The following is a 21,386-nucleotide window of genomic DNA, read 5'->3' as shown; positions in this document are numbered from 1 at the left end:
TCCCTGGCTCTGGGAGGGGAGTGGTGTCTTGTGGTTAAAGCAGGGGACTGGGAGTCAGGATTCCTGGGTTCTATTCCTGGGGTGGGAAGAGGGTCTAATAGGATGGGTTAGAACTGGGGGGGGCTAAAGGCCAGGACTCCTTGGTTCTATCCCTGACTGTGGGAGAGGAGTGGTGTCTTGTGGTTAAAGCAGGGGATTGGAAGTCAGGATTCCTGGGTTCTTTTCCCACCTGTGACAGTGTCCTTGGATATGTCTACACTGCAATAACTGAGAGCCCAGATCAGCTGGCTCAGGCTCGCAGGGCTAAAAGCGTAGACATTCAGGCTCCAGCTAGAGCCCAGTTTCTGAGACACACCCCCTGGTGGAGTCCCAGAGCCCAGGCTCCGGCCCCAATCCAAACGTCTACACCGCAATTTTCCAGCCCCACAGCCCAAGCCCAAGCCAGCCGCCTTGCGGCTCTGTCACTGCCGTGGAGACGCACCCCCGGTGGCCCAGCTCTCGGAGGGGTGGTGCCCATGGGCGCACACTGGCTGCCCTGCTCTGAAGAATCGGGCCCTGAGCGCTGTCCAAAACTGACCGCGGTGGCCTCCCAGGCCAGGTCCTGTGCAGCGGGTGCCAGGAACCAGATGACTGGGGCTTGGGGCGGCGCTGTTCTCTGGGCCTGCGCTGCCCATCCCCGACACTGGCCGTCTCCAAGGCCCAGATCCACAGAGGTGCTTAACTCCCATGGGAGGATGGGAATCTAAATACTTTTGAGGACCCAGGCCCAGGGTCTTTGCATTCCATTCCCTTGGCCTCTGATCCCTGAGAGAAGCTGAGAGCCGGGGCGGGGTGGAGCCGGCCTGATCCCAGCCCTCATGTCTCCCTGCAGAGTTAAAAGCACGCCATGGGCTGCGCACCTATGGGCTAGAGCGCTCCTGCTGCTACGAAGTGCTGCTCCTGGATGAGGAGCGGGGCCGGCTCTTCGTGGGTGGCAAGAACCACTTGGCCTCCCTGAGCCTGGACAACATCAGCAAGCAGGACAAGAAGGTGACAGGGCTGCACAGCAGAGGGTGGGGGAATCTGGGCACCCACCGCAGGGGAGGGGCAGAGAGCAGAGGCGCCCGCTCGGGAGGCGACATTGCCAGCATTCCAGTCGCCTGGCCTCCCCCATGAAATCGCAGGACCAACCGTCCGGCTTGAATGCCGCAGGGGGGTCAGCTGATGCCTCCGCTGCTGGGATCCTGCCTCCCCACCACAACTGCTGGAGGAGCCCCTGCTCCCAGGGCGCCATGCAGCTTGCATTGCATGTCTTGAGCGTGCAGGTGCTCAGCTGGGCAGGCATGGCCATGCCCAAAGAGGCATGGAGGGCTGGCACATTCGAGCCACATCCCCAGGCTGCTCTGGCTGCTGCTGTCTCAGGGCACAGGACAGAGAGGGAAATTGGGAGCTCCTCTGCATGGGGCATGGTGGGGCACATTGTCAGGGCAGGGGCCTCATTCCACCTCCAGGGACGTTGCCCCTCCATTCCTAGTGTGAACTGAGTTGGGAGGGTCTCAGCCTCACCTTTGCAGGCCAAGCTCCCGAGCCCAGCACCACAATTCATGCAGGAACTTGGGCTGGGCTGGCAGCAGGCTGTGGGCTGGCATTGAGGAGCCCATGGGGGGAGAGGAAGATGCCTCCCCCTGACCTGTCCCGCTCTCTTCCCGCAGATCTACTGGCCGGCACCTGTGGAGTGGAGGGAGGAATGCAACTGGGCCGGCAAAGACATCAACGTATGTGCTTCAGCCAGGCTGAGCTGGGGGGGGGTGGGCAGGCTCCCCCACTGAACCTGGAGCCCCCGTCCTGGCTGTGCAGGGGTTGCCAGACCCCCTGCCCTGCAGGGGTTTCTAGCCTGGCCTTTGTGTTGGGCACCTTGGAGCAGCTCCTCAAAGCGCCTCATTGCAGCGATGGAGCCCTGCCCCAACCGCCCTCCCCTGGCCTGGTCTGCGTGGTGCCCAGTGCGGAGAGTGGGCAGCCCAGCCCAGCACTGCCCCATGGGAGTCAAGTGTGTTGGGGGGGTCAGACATGCGGAGTTTGGGGCTTGCCCCCTGTTCGTATCTCCCCTGCTCCAAGGCAGGGCGTGGGGCCTCGCAGAGCCCAGACCTCCTGGCCACAGGCCACCTGGGATCCCGTGACAGGCTGGGGTTAGACCACATCTGACTCGCAGGGAGCTGGCTCAAGGGCGCGGGGACAGCGTGGGGTAAGCAGGCTGCCACAGGCTGAGGCCGCTGCCCCCAACGGTTCTGACAGCCCCAACGGTGAGGGGCCCCAAGGATTGGGCGATGCCAAGGCACCCGAAGTGGCCCAGCCAGTGTGCTTTTGGGAGGGGCCCCTGTGAGGCTGGGGGTGACACGGCCCTGTGGGGCAAAAGGGATCTTTCCCTGTCCCTCGCCGTGGCACCTGGAGGGCCAAACCAGAGGCTGCCCGCCAGCCCGTCTGCTCCTATTGGGCAGTGTGGGCCATGCCATCCGGGGACCTTGCCCCACTCTGACCAGGCCACAGTCCTCCCTGGAGATAGACTAGGCCTGGCTGCCGGGACTTGCCCCTGGCTCAGGTAGTGGGGGGGTTCCCAGAGCTGCTAGCACACAGCAATGGGGCCTGCAGGGGGTGCGGGGAGGCACAGCACTTGCTGGGAGCCCAGAGTCTCTTCAGGGAGCCCCCTGGGCTGCGTGGGGAGGTACCATCCTGACAGGCTGCTGGGAACTGTCCGGGGAATGGGCTGCCAGTAGTAGTCCCGGCCAAGGGGGGATCAGTGCAGTGATGCAGGGTGGCAGCAGTGAGCAGTCAGCGGGCTGCAGGACATGTTGTGGGTACCGAGTCCCCCTGAGCTAGGGATCCCCCGGGGGCCAATTGCTGCGAGGCTGGGCCCAGGCTGGATTGGGCCCAGGCAGGATCAGGTCCAGGGAAGCCAGAGGCGGGATGGAGGGAGGCTGATCCAGGCAGCTGAGAAGATGCTGGATGAAATCCCAGCCCCAAGGCAGTTGGAGGCCGAGCTCCCATGGGGTGGGTAGGGAGGCGCCCCAGTGACTGTTTACTGAGCATTTAACCCCTTCCCAACCAGACACCCACCTGCCACTTTCCAGCATGACCTTTTTTTCTTCAGAGCCTTGGCGGTACCCAGCAGAGGGGGAGGGGATACAAGGACCCACCCCGAGGCCCCAGTAGAAGCTAGTGATGGTTGCTGCCCCCAGGCCCCCACTTCATCAATCAAGTGGCTGGGAGACACAAGGGCCGATTGTTTGCCTGGCTGGGCAAGTGCTGGGCCTGTCTGCCGGGCTGGGGCGTGGGTGGCGTTCAGAGCAGATGTGCTGGGTTGAGGGTCCCCCACCCGGGGGAGGTTGTGGATCACAGCCCCAGGCACTCCCCAAGGGATGCTTTGTGCTTTTCTGCCCCAGTGCACTCTGGAATGCCTGGTGGCATTGTGCAGGCAGGATGGGGAGGTCCTCTGGATGGATGGGGAGGGGGAAGGCCATCTCTGTGTTGAGCCTGGAGGTGAAGGGGAGCAAGGAGTTTTTTCAGCCTGGGCTTCTCCCAGGGATCTTGGGCTAGTTGCTGCCTTGCTCTGGGCCTCAGTTTCCCCACCGTGAAATGGGGATAATATTTCCCTACTGTGATGGGTTGGATCACAGAAACCCCCTTGGGACTGCCAACTGATGTGCTGAGACTACTTCTGAGCCCGTTTTCCCAGTCAGCTTGGGACTCCAGAACCCTGCCTTGTTTGAGCCAGACACGCTACCCTGCTGCAAACACAGACCCAGGTCTGAACCACGTCCCACAAGCTGCAGGCTTAACTGAAAACAGCTTAAGAAGTGTTCCTGTCTCCAACACTCAGGTACCCAGCTCCCAATGGGGTCCAAACCCCAAATAAATCCATTTTACTCTGTATAGAGCTTATACAGGGTAAACTCATCAATTGTTTGCCCTCTATAACACTGATAGAGAGATATGCACAGCTGTCGCCCCCCCGCCATATTAATACCTACTCTGTGTTAATTAATAAGTAAAAAGCGATTTTATTAAATATAAAAAGTAGGATTTAGGTGGTTCCAAGTAATGACAGACAAAACAAAGTAAATTACCAAATAGAATAAAATAAAATACGCAAATCTATGCCTAATACAGTAAGAAAACTGAATACAGAGAAAATCTCACCCTCAGAGATGTTTCAATAAGCTTCTATCACAGACTTGACGCCTTTCTAGTCTAGGCACAATCCTTTCCCCTGGTACAGTCCTTGTTCCAGCTCAGGTGGTAGCTACGGGATTTCTCATGACTGCAGCCCCCTTTGTTCTGTTCCACCCCCTTATATATCTTTTGCACAAGGCGGGAATCCTTTGTCCCTCTCTGGGATCCCACCCCTCCTTCTAAATGGAAAAGCACCAGGTTAAAGATGGATTCCAGATCAGGTGACATGATCACATGTCACTGTAAGACTTAAGTCTTCATTCCTCCCAGCCTGACTCACAGGAAGGCCTGCCTGCAAACAGAGCCATCCACAGTCAATTGTCCTGGTTGATGGGAGCCATCAAGATTCCAAACCACCATTAATGGCCCACACTTTGCATAACTACAATAGGCCCTCAGAGTTATATTTCATATTTCTAGTTTCAGATACAAGAGTGATACATTTATACAAATAGGATGACCACACTCAGTAGATTATAAACTTCGTAATCGCAAAAAGAAAAGGAGTACTTGTGGCACCTTAGAGACTAACAAATTTATTAGAGCATAAGCTTTCGTGAGCTACAGCTCACTTCATTGGATGCATCCAATGAAGTGAGCTGTAGCTCACGAAAGCTTATGCTCTAATAAATTTGTTAGTCTCTAAGGTGCCACAAGTACTCCTTTTCTTTTTGCGAATACAGACTAACACGGCTGCTACTCTGAAACTTTGTAATGATACCTTACAGGAGACGTTTTGCATGAAGCGTATTCCAGTTACATCATATTCACACTCATTAGCATATTTTTATAAAATCATATGGAATGTGATGTCACACAGGGTGGGAGGGGGCAGACAGGGCAGGAGTGGGGGGCAGGAGGGGCCCAGGCAGGGCCAGGCTGGGGGTAGGCAGCAGGAGGGGGCTGGGCAGGATGGGGCTGGGGGAGGGTGAGAGGAGGGGACAGGGCAGGGATGGGGGGCAGGTGGCAGGAGGTACCCTGGCAGGGCAGGAGGGGGCAGGCAGCAGGAGGACCCAAGCATGGCGGGGCTGGGGGCAGGTGGCAGGAGGGGGCCGGGTGGATGGGCAGGAGGTTGTCTGGGCAGGGCTGGGAGCGGGTGGCAGGAAGGGCCAGGACAGGGCTAGGGGTGGGTAGCAGGAGGGCCAGGACAGGGCTGGAGGTGGGTGGCAGAGGGGGCCAGGCAGGTGGCAGGAGGGGCAGGGCGGTGCTGCATGGCACACTGGTCTGGCTGGACACGGCCGTAGCAGCTTCGCTTCCATCTGGTTTCCTGCCGGCAGCACTGAGCCCGGCTCCTGCGTTGTGGCAAAAGGCAGCAAACAAGCAGCCTGAGGCCTGTTTGTCTGTCTGGGGTCACTGAGAGGACCCCCTGACCCCACTGTTTACCCAGCCGCTGACCCTAGAGGAGACACTGGGCAGAAGTAGCCTTGAAAGTGCTCCTGTTCCCGGTCGGCTCTGCCCTCTCATGCCAGGGTCCCTGGGGCCAGATCCAGCTCTCTCTCTCACACTCACTCACACACACACAGAGAGAGAGAGAGCCAGGGCTGCTGTGGGTCGGGAGTGAGGAGCACCAACAGAGCTGGGGAGAGAGCCAGGGTCTGGGCTAGCAGGGACTGCAGATCGAGATTGAGGAGGGGTACCAGCAGAGTTGAGGGGAGACCAAGGCTGGGATAGCAGGGGCTGTGGGTTGGGAGTGAGGGGCACGATAGGGCTGTGGGGGCAGCCAGGGGCTGCAGGTCAGGATTGAGGATTGACAGAGCTGTTGGCAGATCCCAGGGCAAGGCAAGCAGGGGGCTCTGCAGGTCAGGACTGAGGACACTGACCAAGATGGGGGACAGCAGGGAGGGGGTCCAGGACTGCAATATCAGCTCAGTTCCAGGCTGGAAGTGCGGGGTGGGGGTGCCAGGCCCATCCATTTCCTTCCTTTGGGTTCTCATTAGTTTTACTCATTTTCCAGGAACTGTCAGACCCTCACTCTGAGTTATGTGAGGATTCCCCGGCAGCACCCTCTCCTGGCACCCTGCCCTGCCCACGGCACCAACAGGGCCATGATAAGTAGCAATGAGCAGAGGCTTAGACATGCGTGTCCAGGCCCTGGGTGGCACCATCTATGCCATGATCTGACCCGCCTGCAGCTATTAGCCAAGCGGCAGGGACTGGGGCAGCAGCTGGTGCCCCACCCCCACCCACTGGCTCCAGGAGCAATGCCACTGCTCTTGGGGTTCCCTTCTCTCCATCCCACTGGCCTGGCTAGCGGGGGTCCGTGTCACACCCCAGCCGGGGCAGCGCCTCGTGAGATGGCAACTCCAGACAGGCAGGCCCTGCCACTCACCAGGCACTGGGCCTAGGTGACTCAGGGCTGGGATGGAACGTCGCTGTCCACACACCTGGAACAGTGAATCACTGCCCCGGCCAAAGGGGCAGGGATACGGGCGGGGCCCCACAGCCCTGAGGGCAGCTCCAGGTGCCTGGCGGGGACCGGCCTGTATCCTTGTGCCCCTGGAATGGCTCAGGGCAACCGCAGGGGGGAAGGACCTGCCTGGATTCCCATCACCAGCTGCCCTGGTGTATGAGTCAGCGTGTGGGAAGCCTTGGCCTGGGGGCTCCTTGTGTGGGGCAGGAGCTCCCCTACAGCCAGCGCTCCTGCCCTGCCCCCTCCACAGCGCCCCCTGCTGGGAGGGGCTGGGGCTGGAGTAGCTGGGACCTCCCCCACAGCCAGCGCTCCTGCCCCATACACCACAGTGCCCCCTGCTAGGAGAGGTTGGGGCTGGCATAGCTAGGAGCTCCCCCCATGGCCAGGGCTCCTGCCCTGCTCCCCACAGTGCCCTCTGCTGGGAGAGGCCAAGGTTGGAGTGGCTGGGAGCACCCCACACACAGTCAGCACTCCTGCCCCACACACCAAAGTGCCCCCTGCTAGGAGAGGCTGGGGCTGCTGGGAATTCAGTGTGTTTCTGAGACAGGTGCAGGGGAATGGGGGGGTGAGCAGCCTTTGGGCCATGCTACAATGAGATTCTGTTGGCCAGGGATGATGGCACCCCCAGAAGCGAGGCAGGGAGCCAGCGTTAAAACCGACGTCCTGGCCTCCAACTCCTGGACATGGATCCTAATGCTGGGACCTTGCATTCCAGGGGCCAGGGCAGAGGGGCCAGGGAGCCGGCTGGAGCCCTGGGCTCAGACGTGTTGTTGGCCAAACCCACCTAGAAACCCCAAGGGAGCAGTCGCTCTGGTCTCAGCGGGGAGAGCTGTGGATCCGGGGCAGCCGCCACCCTGCCCAAGACATAGCGGGGAGCCCATAGAGAGCTGGACAAAGTGCGGACCAGGGTGGTGCCGGCTATGGGGGTGCAGCAGGAGACATGCCCCCTGCCAGACCCCGCCCCACTCACCCCCCAGTTCCCCTCACCCCGTGTCTTTCAGGCCGAGTGTATGAACTTCATCAAGATCCTGCACCTATACAACCGCACCCACCTGTACGCCTGCGGCACGGGCGCCTTCCACCCCTCCTGCGCCTATGTGGAGGTTGGCCAGCGCATGGAGGTAGGGCCCGGTGGGCACCCCTGCTAAGGGACAAGTGTGAGCCGCCCTCCCAATGCCCAGGGCATCCCCTGCCCGCCACCTGCCATGCAGGGGCCCCATCTGGGGCAGATGGGGTGGGGCTGGTTCTGTTAGCAGCCTGACCCCAGACCCGCCCTCCCCCCAATCGCTGACGTGCTTCATTCCCTCTCTCCAGGAGCCTGTCTTTAAGCTGGACCCTGCAGCCATGGAGGATGGCAAAGGGAAGAGCCCGTACGACCCGCGGCACATGGCCGCCTCCGTGCTCGTGGGTAAGAGCCACGACCCTGAGCTGGCACGGGTGGGCCTCCTTATCGTCTGTTGGGCCCTGCTGACTGCCACCTGCCCCTGCCCCTCACCCACAGCGCCCCCTACTGGGAGAGGCTGAGGCTGGAGTGGCCGGGAGCTCCCCCCACAGCCAGCGCCCCTGTGGGCAGAGGTTGGGCTGCCTCAGGCACTGCTGGCTCATGCCCTCGGGGGGGGGTGCTGAGGGCAAGATGCCAGTTCTGTGCAGAACCAGGACACAAGAGCCCCTGTAGGTCATCAGGGACTGTCCCAGCTGAGGAATCTGAGCCTTGAATTCACCACTGAGCTGGGGGAGGGGGGTGAGCAGGGCCCAGGCTGTGGGAGTCGGGGATTCACTTGTTAACCCTCCTAATCCCCCGGGGGTGCCCCTGTAAATTCACCACCACTACCAACAGTGACGTCTGGTGAGGGGGGTGAAGTAGATCCCTTGGCTGTCTGAGGAGCAGGGCGCCCGGCCTTTCCCCTGCCGATGGGGTGAAGCAGGGGGAGATAGGCAGGGAGGGCTGGGCAGGCCCATGTTTAATGCCCCCCACCCCTCTGATCCCTGCCCCAGGGGAGGAGCTGTATTCCGGGGTGGCCACCGACCTGATGGGCCGCGACTTTACCATCTTCCGCAGCCTGGGGCTGCGCCCGTCCATCCGCACCGAGCAGCACGACTCCCGCTGGCTCAACGGTCAGTGCTAGGGCTCGGGGGGTGTCTAGGGAGTGGGGCCAGGCCTTGGGGGTCCCCAGGAACATAATCCTGCTGCTGCCCAGGGGCCAATCCCTGGGCTCGAGGATGCTGGGCCGCGTCCTGAATGTGATGAGTTTGGCAGCCTCAGCCAAGCTCCTAGTGAATTTCACTCCCTGTCCCAGGGCCTGCTCTGGCCCAGCCCCTGCGAAGTGGGCGGGGGAGGCTCCCAGATCTGAGCATGCCAGTCTCTGGGCACAGGTGGGAACAGCAACATGAGCAGGGAGGCAGAGCCAGGCCCTGAGTGTCTGTCTCTGGGGGGAGATTTCAGAACTCGGGGACAGGCGTGTGTTATGTGCTCCTCCTGATTACTGGGGGCCCTGTGCCCCTGCTTGTCCCCCCTTGTGCATGCCCCTGATTGGGGGTCATTTCCCAAAGGCTGAGGGGCACTGGCAGGGCTCTGGGGGAGAGCCAAGGCTGGAATTGTAGGGGCTGCGGGTTGGGAGTGAGGGGCACTGGCCGAGCTGGGGGGAGCCCAGGGCTGGGATAGCAGGGGCTGCAGGGTGGGAGCGAGGGACACCAGCAGGGCTGGTGAAGAAGCTTTCCCAGCCCTAATCCTGTGGGCGTCCGTGCTCTGCTCATCCCCTTTGGCATTTCACTGACCCGCCCTCTGAATCTCACCATCTGTCATGCTGGGATAATGAACCCATAGTCCTGCAAGAGCTTCTGGCCTCATTCACCCTTGGGGGGCCTCATTCCCACCCCTTACCTGGCCATGCCTGGCCCTGGGATTTGCTCTCAGCTCTCCCCCAGCATCCCCATCCCTGCAGACAGCGGCTGGGGGGACTGCCAGGCTGGGGCTGCCATGGGCCCTGCCCACGCTCTGCCCCAGCCCTGTTCTGCCTGGAAGGTGCCATCACCTGGAAATGGGCAGCACCAAGAATAGCAGAATCCCTGGGAGTGGCTCGAGACCAACCTGAGACAGTGCAGTGACCTGGCACCCCCAGGCTCTGCCTCCCAGGGCACCAGAGCTGGGCTGGACTGGGTGCAGGAATTGCCAGGCAGAGCTGTGGCGGGGAGCCCAGGGCTGGGCTAGCAGGGGGTAGAGCTTGGGGGTGGGGCTGGGCTAGCAGGAGGTTGGGGGACTGCGGGTCGGAACTGAGAAGCATCACCCGTCTGCCCCGTACCCACTCTTCCTTTTCTCTGGCCCTGGACCCGCTCTCATGGCTGGGCTGACTCTCCCTGTGGAAGCTGGTGGATCTAGGCTGCCACCTAGTGGTGTGTGACTGCAGGGCCCCCTTTGAGTGGGGAGCATTTGTGGGGTGATGGAGCTGGGGCAGGGGATGGTCTAGCTGCGTGGGCATGGGGAGCCCCCCAGCTGTGCATTCCAGGGGCAGGGGGCTGAGCACGGCAAGTTGTGCCCAATCCCAGGCTGGTCTGGTTGGCCGGGGCGGGTCCCCGATGTGGCACGGGCAAGGAGGGTACTGGGGGAGCCTGGAGCTGCCTGTGGCAAGGCAGGTAACGTGGGGGCAGCAGGTGGGTGCCCTCTGGCCTCCCCCAAACCCTCCCAGACAGGCAGGGGACCTGGGCTGCATCTCCAACCCAGGTGCCATTCCCTGCTGAGCCAGTTTCAGACAGCAAAGCCCCCACCCCTAGCACTGGCAGAGCCTGGCTGATCCCTTGGCAGTGCAGAGCCCACGTGTCCCTGGCCTGGCTCAGGCTCAGGCTGTTAGCTTCAACTCTCGGAAAGGGAGAGCTGGGGGCTAGAGCAGTAGGGGTCAGGACTCCTGGGTCCCGTTCCCTGCTCTGGGAGGGGAGCGTGTGTAATGGTTAGAGCAGTGGAGACAGGGTGTCAGGACTTCTGGATCCTATTCCTTGCCATGCCACAGATTCACTGGGTAACATCCCTTCTTTGTACCTCAGTTTCCCCCTGTGTCGGCCAGGGGTAGGGCACTGCCCCACACGGGTTGGAACGCAGATCAGGTAGCAAAGTGCTGGCAGCCCCAACTGGGCCGAGTGCAGCCATTACTCGCTCTACTTTCTGCCTGAGCGCCTGTGCTGGATGGCATGAGTGCCTGGGTCTCACCCTGCCTGACCCTCCCTCCCCTGGTTCTGCCATGCCCAGAGCCCAAGTTCGTGGATGTGTTCTGGATCCCGGAGAGTGAGAACCCGGATGACGACAAGATCTACTTCTTCTTCCGTGAGACGGCGGTGGAGGGGCAGCAGGGGCTGGGCAAGGCCAGCTTCGCCCGCATCGGGCAGATCTGCAGGGTGAGTGCTCCCATGCCCACCCGGCCCCGCTGGGACAATGGGACTCGTCCCTTTCTCTGCACCCCTGGGGGGCCAGGAGGGATGGGTGTCACCCCCATCTGTGCTCCACCTGCACAGCAGCGACACTGGGGTTGGAGCCGAGCTTGCCTGGCATATGGGCAGTGGCTCTGCCAGCCGAGCCTGTGGGATCGTTCCCCAGCTGCGCTGGCAGGTGCCCCACGCTGGGGACAGCTCAGTCGTGCTCTCCCATGCCACCGCGGCGGGTCCGGCCCAGAGATGGGGAGTCCATCGTCTGTCGTGTCCCGGGACGTCCTGGTGGGTGGAGGGTTTCTCTGTGGACGGGCATCCTGCTGAGCCAGGAGCTCCCTGCATGCCCCCTGCCTGGCCCCCTCTCAGTCTGTCTGCCCGGCCCCACAGAATGACCTGGGTGGGCGGCGGAGCCTGGTGAACAAGTGGACGACGTTCCTGAAGGCCAGGCTGGTGTGTTCAGTGCCAGGCAGCGACGGGGGCGACACCTTCTTCGACGAGCTCCGTGAGTGGCGTGCGCCAGCTGCAGGGCCACTGACTGGGGTGGGGGGTGCTCTGTGCCCGGACGGGGATGGGGCGTGTGGGGAGGCTACGTGCTGGTGGTGGTGGAAGGGGGCTGGTCATGTCAGGCGGGGGAGGTATTGCTGTGCACCCTGGCTGGGCAGCAGGGGCCAGGAGGGGGGGCTGATCAGTGACTCGCACATCCCCCTCTGCCACTCACAGGTGACGTCTTCCTGCTGCGGACGAGGGACACACGGAACCCCCTGCTCTACGCCGTCTTCTCCACCTCCAGGTACAGCGGGGCCCCCCCAATACCTGCCCCCCCAGCATGCCAAGCACCCCCAGTTCTGCACTGCCCCCGCCAATGCCCGGCCCCCCAGATCACCTGGCTCCCCCAGCCAGCTCTGCGCTGACCCCCAGCGCGCCTGCCCCCCCACATGTTCCCCTAGCTCGCTATCCTGCCAGCCAGCTCCGCACTGACCCCTCTGCTCACACGGGGCCCCCCTCAGCACACCCAGCCCCCTCAGCCAGCTCATCCAGCCCCACAGTGCATCTGGCCCCCAGCTCGCCCATCCCCCAGCTTGCCCATCCCCCCAGCCAGCTCAACGCTCCCCCTCCATGGACCCCTCACCAAAGCACCCACAGGTTCTGCAGGTGGACCTGGTGTAGGGGGGCGCTCAGGCTCAGGGACCCCTCATCCTTCTCCTCCAGCCCCATGCCCACTCTGACCCTCTTCTCCCTGTGCCCCTTGCCCTTCCCCCACCTCAATGCCCTTTTGCTTCCAGTGCCCCGTGCCCCCCTCACGCCCTTGCTTGTTGCTTTCCCCGCAGCTCAGTGTTTAGGGGCTCCGCCGTCTGCCTATACAACATGCACGACATCCGCCGAGCCTTCCTGGGGCCCTTCGCTCACAAGGAGGGGCCCAACTACCAGTGGGTGTCGTACCAGGGCCGCGTGCCCTACCCTCGCCCGGGCATGGTATGTGCCGTGGGCCCCAGCTGGCTGGGAGGGACCTGAGGCAGGGGGCTCCCCCTGCAGCCAGTGGGAATCAGCCCCCCCCCGGCATCCCTCAGTGGGGCTGTGTGGCTGCCCGGGCCCCTTGATACCTGCCTCTCCAGCCCTGCATCCTGCCCGCATCCTAGAACCCTTGAGCCCCATGGCTCCTCTGCCTGAGCTTGAGGCCTGGTGCCTCGGTACCCACACACAGCTCTGCCAGCCTGACCTGGGGGGAAAGTCCATCCTGCCCCCGGCCCAGAGGCCTGTAGGGGCAAGGGGTGGCCAGCCGTGAGAGGGGCCTGGGCAGTGGGGAAGGCTCAGCTGCTGTCGGTGCCCTGCAGGAAGCAGCGGAGCCAGGGCTATGCAAGGTCTCAGTACCAGTGAATCTGGGAGGGTAGGATGGGCGCTCGATGCCCAGCACAGAGCTGGTTCATTGGCCAAAACATCCCCCCACCTCTCCCAAAGGAAAATGACTGAGCTGGTTCTGACCAAGGGGCCCGGAAAGGATGAGCCGCAGGGGCTGTGGGTCGGGAGTGAGGGGCACCAGCAGAGCTGTGGGGGAAACCAGGGGCTTGGAGGGCAGGGGGCTGTGGGTTGGTAGTGAGGGGCACCGGCAGAGCTGTGGAGAGAACCCGGGGCTCAAAGGGCAGGGGGCTGTGGGTCGGGAGTGAGGGGCATCGGCAGAGCTGTGGAGGGAACCCGGGGCTCAAAGGGCAGGGGGCTGTGGGTCGGGAGTGAGGGGCATCGGCAGAGCTGTGGAGGGAACCCGGGGCTCAAAGGGCAGGGAGCTGTGGTTCGGGAGTGAGGGGCATCAGCAGAGCTGTGGAGGGAACCCGGGGCTCAAAGGGCAGGGGGCTGTGGGTCGGGAGTGAGGGGCACCGGCAGAGCTGTGGGGGAAACCCGGGGCCCAAAGGGCAGGGGGCTGTGGGTCGGGAGTGAGGGGCACCAGCAGAGCTGTGTGGGGAACCCGGGGCTCAAAGAGCAGAGGCCTGTGGGTTGGGAGTGAGGGGCACTGGTAGAGCTGTGGGGGGAACCCGGGGCTCGGAGGGCAGGGGGCTGTGGGTCGGGAATGACGGGCAGCAGCGTCTCATGTGCAATGGCCAGTGCCCCGTCCCCCCATTTTCCACAGCTGACCTCGCCCCCTCTGCCCCCTCAGTGCCCCAGCAAAACCTTTGGCACCTTCAGCTCCACCAAGGATTTCCCCGACGACGTGATCCAGTTTGCCCGCAACCACCCGCTCATGGCCAATCCCGTGCTGCCACACAGCCAGCGGCCCGTCTTCCTGCAGACCAGCGGGGACTACACCTTCACCCACATCGCCGTGGACCGGGTGACAGCCGCCGACGGGCACTACGACGTCCTCTTCATTGGCACAGGTGCACCCACTGCCCCTCCCGGAGCCCGGTTGCTCCTGCCAGCCCCAGATCTCCCTGGAGCTGTCGTGGGCTGAGCCCGGGACCTCTAATGTTTCGCCCGCGCTGCACATGCCCAGTGAGCACCGGGGCTGCCCGCGCCGCCCTGAGGCCCTCCTGCCGCGCAGGGAGTGGGCATGTGGCTAAGTGCAGGGATGAATAGGGGAGTGACAGTGGCTCAATGACTGGGATTCTGTTCCCTGCCCTTTTACTGGCCTGCTGGATGAGTCCCTCTCCCGCTCTGTGCCTCAGTTTCCCCTCGGTAAAATGGGGATAACGATACTGCCCCAGCCTGAGAGCTGTGGGGGCTGAGAAGAAGGGGATTCTGCCATCCTTGCTCATGCTAAGCCATAACTGTGACCTCTTGGCTACCCTGGGACTGCCTTTGCCAGTCAGGGCCCCCTTCTCTCAGTGCCCACGCATAGATCTGGGAGGCTGACCCTGGGCAGTGGGGTCCTGGGCCTGCATCTCTTTCCAGTCGGGTGTGAGTGTGTGGGAGCTGCCCGGGGGTGGGACATCTCAGCTGTAGATGTTACCATGCCCTGTCACCCCTTTCCTCCTCCCCTCCCCCCCAGCAGATATTGGCACAGTGCTGAAGGTGGTCTCGGTGCCCAAGGAGAGCTGGCAGAACATGGAGGAGCTGCTGCTGGAGGAGCTGCAGGTGTTTAAGGTAGGACAGTGGGCAGGGCAGAGAGGTGCCGGGGGCCTGATTCCCCCCTCCCTTCCCCCCACACACCTGTCTTGTTGCAGGCTGGCACAGTCATGCCCCCCCACCGCTCTTTCTACCCCTCTTCTGTGCTTCGGAGCTGGTGAAGAGTAACCTGAGCCATGGGCTGGAACTACTTTGCCTCCATGTATCCCTTCCCTCTTCTGGGTGCTAAAGGCAGGTGCCACATACTAATGATCTGGGGGTCTCAGCCCCAGGGGAGCGGTGGCCATGTGGCAACCAGCCCCTCCCCCCAGCAAGGTGAGTGACTGTGTGCCTGCCACATGGGCCCGTCCCCTCTGCCCACATTGGGTGGGGCCAGCGGGGCCGTGGGCAGGCAGCCCTGCCCCTGCCCATGCCCCTGCCACCCACATTGACCCAGCATCGCCAGCCTGACCCGACAGATGGAGCCAGGATTCCTGAGTTCTATCCACAGTCCCGCCATTTGCTGCGCTCGGGTGCATCATTTGGCCTCTTGGCGCCTCACCTGTGGAGTGGGGCAATGGAGCTGACACCATCCCCCAGAGAAGTATAGTGAGATCTCCCCCTGGGCATGGCCTGGACAGATGGGCAAAGTACCAAGCACCAGGCTATGCCAGGAGCCTGGCATCTGCCTGGGCTCCCCCTTAATGAGCCTTGTGCTCTGTTTGTCTCGGCAGGATTCATCCCCCATCACCAGCATGCAGATCTCGTCCAAGCGGGTGAGGAGCCCAGCGGGCACAGGCAGCATCTGAGAGGGTTGGATGGGAAGAGATGTGGGGTGGGGGGGGGAAACAGCTGAGGGATGTGCTGGCTTTGACACTGTGCCAGGATGCTGGCTGTGGTGCTGTGCCAGCTGTGCTGGGGTGCCAGCCGTGGCTCTGTGCTGGCGGTCCCGGGGTGCCAGCTGTGCCGGGGTGCCAGCTGTGGCGCTGTGCCAGGGTGCCAGCTGTGCCGGGGTGCCAGCTGTGGCGCTGTGCCAGGGTGCCAGCTGTGGCGCTGTGCCAGGGTGCCAGCCGTGGCTGGATCCAGGGCAGGCACTGTACCCATCTGTGTCTGTACAGCCCCTCGCATCCAGTGCCCTGGAGCCAGCCATTGTAATAACAAGGGTAGGGCCTGCTGGGGATTAGCGCCGTATTCTGGCACAGCATTGTCCTTGCGCCACCGGAGACCGAGGAAAAGTAGTCCCAAGTATAGGGGCTGGAGGAGGTGTAGGGAGACCGACCCACGTGTCGGCCCATTACTTGGAGAGCTTGGGGTTGCCCTAGTGACACGTCCAGGACAACCAGTGTGGGTGGGTGCTGGGCTGGGCAGCCATCTGCCCCTCCCCCCAGCTGGTGCACTTTGCCGGGTCCCTTGCTGCAGTCTCCACGGCTGTCCCTCGGCCTCATCCCCTGCAGGAGAGCTGGGCTGGCCCTGACCCGCCTTGACCCGAATGCCCCCCGGATGCCCTGGTGTGTGCATCCGGTGAGTGAGGCTGGGCACTGTGGCCGCCCCATCCCAGGGGAAGATTCTCCCCTCCTTTCCCCAGGCTGGCACTTCCTTAGATGCAGGCCCCATGGTGGCAGTGACCTCCTGGCTACATGCTGTGTGGGCACTTTCCTGGGGATGCAGTGCCGTGGCATGCACCCAGGTGCTGGATCCGCCCCCAACTGTCTGGCCTTGCCTCTCCAACAGCAACAACTCTACGTGGGCTCCCCGACGTCCCTCTCCCAGCTGCCCCTGCACCGCTGTGGGATCTATGGCAAGGGCTGTGCCGAGTGCTGCCTGGCCAGAGACCCTTACTGCGCCTGGAATGGCACCAGCTGCACCCGCTACATGCCCAACACCAAGAGGTACGGCCCCTTCTACTCCAGCCGCATGGGGCCCAGGGGCGCCTCACTCAGATCACTTCCTAGCTGCTCCTGGTAGCACTGAGCCATCGGGAGGATGTCATAGGACCGGAGAGGATGTCGGGGGACTGGGGAGAGGCATGCGGGGGGTGCTGGCTGCATCAGAGCCTCCCCCCACACTGGAGGGTTTGGGGTAATATCTGGGGTAGGGTTGGTGCTGGGATGATCTTGTGCCAGCCTTATCCTGGGGCTAGCTGAAGCGGTAAGATCAAGCCCGGGGAAGGAGACCTCTGTTCAGTGCCACAGACTCCCAGGGTGACTTTTGCCTCAGTTTCCCCATCTGTGCAATAGGGAGAAGAGCCTTGCCCTGCCACCCAGGGGTGTGTGAGGGGAGCAACATTTAAAGAGCGTGAGGTACCCAGATGCTAGGGTGATGGGGGGCCTGGTAGGGACCTTGGCGCTGCCAGTGGTCAGCATGCCAACAGACTGTTCAGGACAGCGACAGCCCCTTGTTAGGGACTGACAGGAGCGATGCCCTGGTCCCATGTTGCAGAGCTGTGGGGCTCCACACCCAGGGTCCAGCAGGGCGCCCAGTGTAGGGTGCTCCTGGCGGGTGCTGGGGGAAGGGGGCTTGCTCCCCAGGCACTAGGAGAGGCTGCCAGAGCCCTTGTACTCCTCAGAAAATGTCCGTCCGTCTGTCCATCCCCTGCTGTGCCCCACCCTGACCCCTCTCCCCCTACAGGCGTTTTCGGCGACAGGACGTCCGGAACGGGGACCCCAACACGCTGTGCTCTGGAGGTCAGTGTGCCCGCTCCCTGCCCCCAGGGTACCAGCTCAGCCCTTAGCCCCCGTCTGTGTGCCCATCCTCCCAGAGAGAGAAGTGCCCGGGCAGGGCCACTGCCACCCGCTCATGTGCCGCAGGATGTGGGGTGGGGCGCTCCCCCTGCTCATATGCCTGACATGAAGAGAAATGGCCTCGGCGCAGACACCTGGGGGGTGCTAGTTTATGCCCACTGCGTGGCCCATGGCTCTGGCGCATGCCAGCCACACTCTTCCTGTCCCAGTCACCCTGGTGCATTCGCTTGTGCCTGCTCCATGCCACGTGTCCCAAAGGCTCGGGTATGTTTGTTTGTGCCAGCCCCGTGGCCTGGCTGCCCCCGTGTTTTTCCCGTGCTCACGTTCTCTGTGGCCCATGCCCAGCAGATCCACACCGGAGCAGCGTGCCGGAGAAAAAGCTGTATGGGGTGGAGGGCAGCAGTGCCTTCCTGGAGTGCATGCCCAAGTCCCTGCAGGCCCGGGTGCTGTGGACCTACCAGAAAGCCAGCGACACCCCGAAGAAGGAGGTACAGGGCCCCCCACCCCCAGGAGACGGGCTGCTCGGCCTGACCCACTTGCTGCATTGATATGGGGGCATCAGGCTGGCTGTGTCCAGGCTGGTCAGAGCCAAGAGAGACAGGCTGGCACCTATCATATCCCAGGCTCCTGGATCCCTGTGCCCTTCCGGCTGGGCTCCAGCTCCCCACTCCCATCCTCTGCCCCTTCCCACCCCACTTACTGCTGCGTATGCATGACACATGGCCACCCCCAGCCAGACTCCTCCTGGCTGCATAAATCCTCCGGCCCCACCACTTCGCTCTCCCCTCCTGATCCCTCCCTGGTGCAAGGACACCTAGTCCAGCCTGGCCCTGCCCTGAGCAGGGGGAACCGGGAATAACTGCCATCCTTCCCCTGTGCCAGCTTAGAGTCAGCTCCAGCTTTGAACCAAACTCTCGGCATGTATCAGGCATCTCTTTGCTCTGATGCCCCCTCGGCCCATCCCTGCCGAGCAGCACTGGCACAGCCCATGGCCCGCTAGCAGCGAGCCCTGACCCCAAGCTACCCAGCCCTGCCGGGGAGGCCAGGTTGGTCTGCTGAGGCACTGCACTTTGGCCCTGGTGCCAGCCCTGCTCCCCCGGCTCCAGCTCTGCCTTGTCTCCCCGGGCCCACAGGTGCAGCTGGATGAGCGGGTGCTGCAGACGGAGCGGGGCATTCTCCTCCGCAGTGTGGTACGCAAGGACGCCGGGCTTTACCACTGCCAGGCCACGGAGCACGGCTTCACCCAGACCCTCCTGCGCCTCTCACTGGAGGTGATTGGCGCCCGGGAGGAGGCACCTGCCGAGCCAGCCAGCAGCAAGCTGTGGTACCAGGACTTTCTGCAGCTGGTGGACCACCCCAACCTCAGCACCATGGACCAGGTCTGCCAGCAGCTGTGGGGCCGCACGAGCCACCAGCCCAAGAAGAAGCTGCCCCTGCCTTCCCCGCTGAGCATCCAGGCCAAGCCCCACAAGTGGAAGCATGTGGAGGAGACGCGAAAAGCCCGCAAGCGGCGCACACACGAGCTGCCCCGTGCCGAGAGGGGACCCCGCAGCGCTGCCGCCTGGTGACCTGCCGGACTCCTGCTAGGAGACAGGGGAGGGTGGGGTGGGCAGGGGGGAGACCGGTGAGCCAAGCCAGCCATGGGTCCTCTCCAAGTGTAGCTAGGCGGGGGCATCTGCGCCCTTGAGACACCCTTCTCCCCTCTAGGTGTGGGGGAGCCCCCAGGGCCTGCCCCATGACCAGAGATGGGGGCCCAGGCCTCAGACCATAGGCTTTGGGAGGCCAACGTGACAGGAGCAGGGGCCATGTGCCATCCAGACACTGAAGAGGCCTCCTGGATCCAGCCATGCCTCAGCCTGGATTGTCCCCTGCGGGGCAGATCAATCCGCATGGGACTGTTTTTGTTCAATTGGCCCTCGGCCCCTGCCCGACGTCCTTTAACCCAGCCACTGCAGAGTCGGGAACCTCCCAGAGACAGCTCCCCACACACCCCTGTTTGGCGTGCGTTGGGGGACAGGAGGCCGGAACCTGGGTTCTCCTGGCTCCCCTGGGGACACGACCACTGTTGTATTTATTAACAGACGGTTACTGATGAATGTAAACCCGCCTCGGGCTGCACCCCAGCCCCCAGTGGATGGGGGGGGGCACTGTTCTGATCTTAGATACATGGACACGTTCCTGGCTGGTGGCTTTTGGGATGGGCGCATGTGGTCCCATGGTGCAGTGGGGGTGGGGGGGTGCAGCAGGCAGGAGATCAGAGCCCAAGCCTTTCCCCTCACTTGGGACGCTCCCTGATTAGAAGTGGGGGCAGGGTGCCCACCCAATGAGGCAGCACAGGAGAGATCACTGTGTGGCCAGGAGGGCTCCAGCTTCCTGCAGGGTGGGGGGAAGGAGGGGAGAGTGGTGGGGAGTGGGAGAGTCGCTGTGTGGCCAATGCCCCAAGTCTTCGGCCCAATCCCAAACCCAGGGAGAACTGATCCATGGCCCCTGGGGAAGCATGGGGCACGCTGGGCATTCGAGGCCGGGAGCCAGCTGGCTCTGAGGCCTGAGCCACAGAGTGCTTCCCCACGGCCACCGTCCCAAACCTGGCTCTGTGGGATGGGAATAACCGCAGGCCTTGTGGAAGTGGGATGTGGGTCCAGACCAGGCACTTTCAGCCCAGCTCTGGCAGTGTCCAGCGGTCATCTCTGGCTGCTGGCCGTTTGTGTGGCTGGCGCTGAACAGGTGAGTCCATCGCAACAGGTCTCCCTTGTTGGGTGTCACCACCGGAAGCCTGAGGCCTGTCTGGGGGTGGAGAGCGGCTTTTGCCCAAGACGGGGGTCGGGTGAGGGAGCTGCCCTGGGTGAGTGGAGGCGGCTTTCCCAGCTGCTCCTGGCTAGGGACAAAGCATTTCAGCTCCAGGCTGCGTCCATGCAGCACCTTTTGCCAGCTGTGTGGCCAAGCGGGTAGTGCAGTGGGCTTCAGGTGACCGGGGCTCCACCACTGCCCTGCTAGGGGACCTTGGGCAAGTCCCTTCACCTCTGTACCCGCTCCTCACCCCCGGCCATGAGGCCTGGGGAATAGCGAGCGCATGGAGAGCAGTCACCGAAATGCTCCAGTTACAAGCTGTGTGTTATGACGTTAAGCCTGAGCCCTGGCTGGCTGTGCCCACACAGGATGGAGTGCATGGCTCAGTGGCCACAGCTGAAGGTCATCAAAACAGGGCCTCTCCCCCAAGGACCAAGTTTTGGCCCAGATCAACAGAGGTATTTAGGCTCCTAACTCCTGTTGCAGTCAATGGAAGTTAGGCTCCTAAAGACCTTGAAGGATCTGGCACTTGGGTGGGTATGTCGGTTGCATAGCGGCTTCAAAACCTACCAGCCTGGGTCTCCTGCCTTTCCTCTCCCCTTTGGGGGTGACGCCACTGACCCCTCTGTGGAGACACAGGTAAGCGAAGAGAAAAGCGCCGCTTAGGTCTTCAGGTGCCAGCTTGCGTGGATGTGATCGCCGCTGCGCCGATGGGAGAAAGGCAAGGCAGGAAAATAGGAGGTGGAAAGAGAAGGAAGGAGGTGGTCACAGGCCGGGCGGGCCAGTGCAGCCCTGAGTGCAGGAGGAGAGGGGAGCGTGGCACGGAACTGGACCCAGCCCAGCGGGACTGTATTATATTAACACAATAAAAGCAATTGATGAACCCTTGTGCTCCTGGTTTTCTGAAATGGGCTGAACCTGCCCTGGGCAGCGCTTTGCTCCTGCTACAGGTGCCTGAGCCACAGAGCCAGGCTGAGGAGCCTTGGCTACTAGAGCTGTACTTGGCCAGGATCGAACCTGGGGTCTCGAGAGCTAGGAAGCAGGCACCTTTTGTGGAAGCTCCTGGGCTCTAGCCTGCTCAGCTGCTCTCTGGGGGCTGGACCAGCAGGCAGAAGGTGTGTAGTAGTGTATGTGCAGCAGGGGGTGCTATTGTAGTGTGCAGATTTGGCCCGAATGGCATCCCTGGTCCTGGGAGGTGTGGGGAAGCTGGGCAGGGGGGCAGGAAGCGAAGGGACACCCCAGGAGTGATGGTTGGCTGAATCCTGAAGCTTGCTCGCTGCCCAGGCTCAGTGGGT

General features: G+C 62.6%; 1 protein-coding gene across 5 annotated transcripts in view; it reads left to right on the top strand.

Annotated features, from left to right (window-relative positions):
* The window catches only part of SEMA3B (semaphorin 3B), a 39,457-nt gene extending 18,483 nt beyond the window's left edge, over positions 1-20,974 (top strand). For 3 of the 5 annotated variants that reach the window (XM_038411304.2, XM_043518357.1, XM_043518353.1), the window contains 16 exons: positions 872-1,029; positions 1,692-1,754; positions 7,618-7,737; positions 7,931-8,024; positions 8,612-8,731; positions 10,854-10,999; positions 11,417-11,531; positions 11,750-11,819; positions 12,358-12,502; positions 13,677-13,896; positions 14,511-14,602; positions 15,298-15,339; positions 16,295-16,452; positions 17,192-17,247; positions 17,650-17,792; positions 18,438-20,974. In XM_038411304.2, coding sequence (XP_038267232.1) covers positions 872-1,029; positions 1,692-1,754; positions 7,618-7,737; positions 7,931-8,024; positions 8,612-8,731; positions 10,854-10,999; positions 11,417-11,531; positions 11,750-11,819; positions 12,358-12,502; positions 13,677-13,896; positions 14,511-14,602; positions 15,298-15,339; positions 16,295-16,452; positions 17,192-17,247; positions 17,650-17,792; positions 18,438-18,872 — 2,177 coding nt within the window. In that variant the 3' untranslated portion in view covers positions 18,873-20,974. The remainder of the gene's footprint in view (positions 1-871; positions 1,030-1,691; positions 1,755-7,617; positions 7,738-7,930; positions 8,025-8,611; positions 8,732-10,853; positions 11,000-11,416; positions 11,532-11,749; positions 11,820-12,357; positions 12,503-13,676; positions 13,897-14,510; positions 14,603-15,297; positions 15,340-16,294; positions 16,453-17,191; positions 17,248-17,649; positions 17,793-18,437) is intronic. The other 2 variants (XM_043518354.1, XM_043518355.1) reach the window with 1 other exon arrangement.
* Positions 20,975-21,386: the final 412 nt, after the last annotated feature.

The sequence above is a fragment of the Dermochelys coriacea genome, chromosome 7 (genome assembly GCF_009764565.3).
Source record: "Dermochelys coriacea isolate rDerCor1 chromosome 7, rDerCor1.pri.v4, whole genome shotgun sequence".
NCBI lineage: Eukaryota > Metazoa > Chordata > Testudines > Dermochelyidae > Dermochelys > Dermochelys coriacea.
This window is presented reverse-complemented; position numbering and strand designations above follow the sequence as displayed.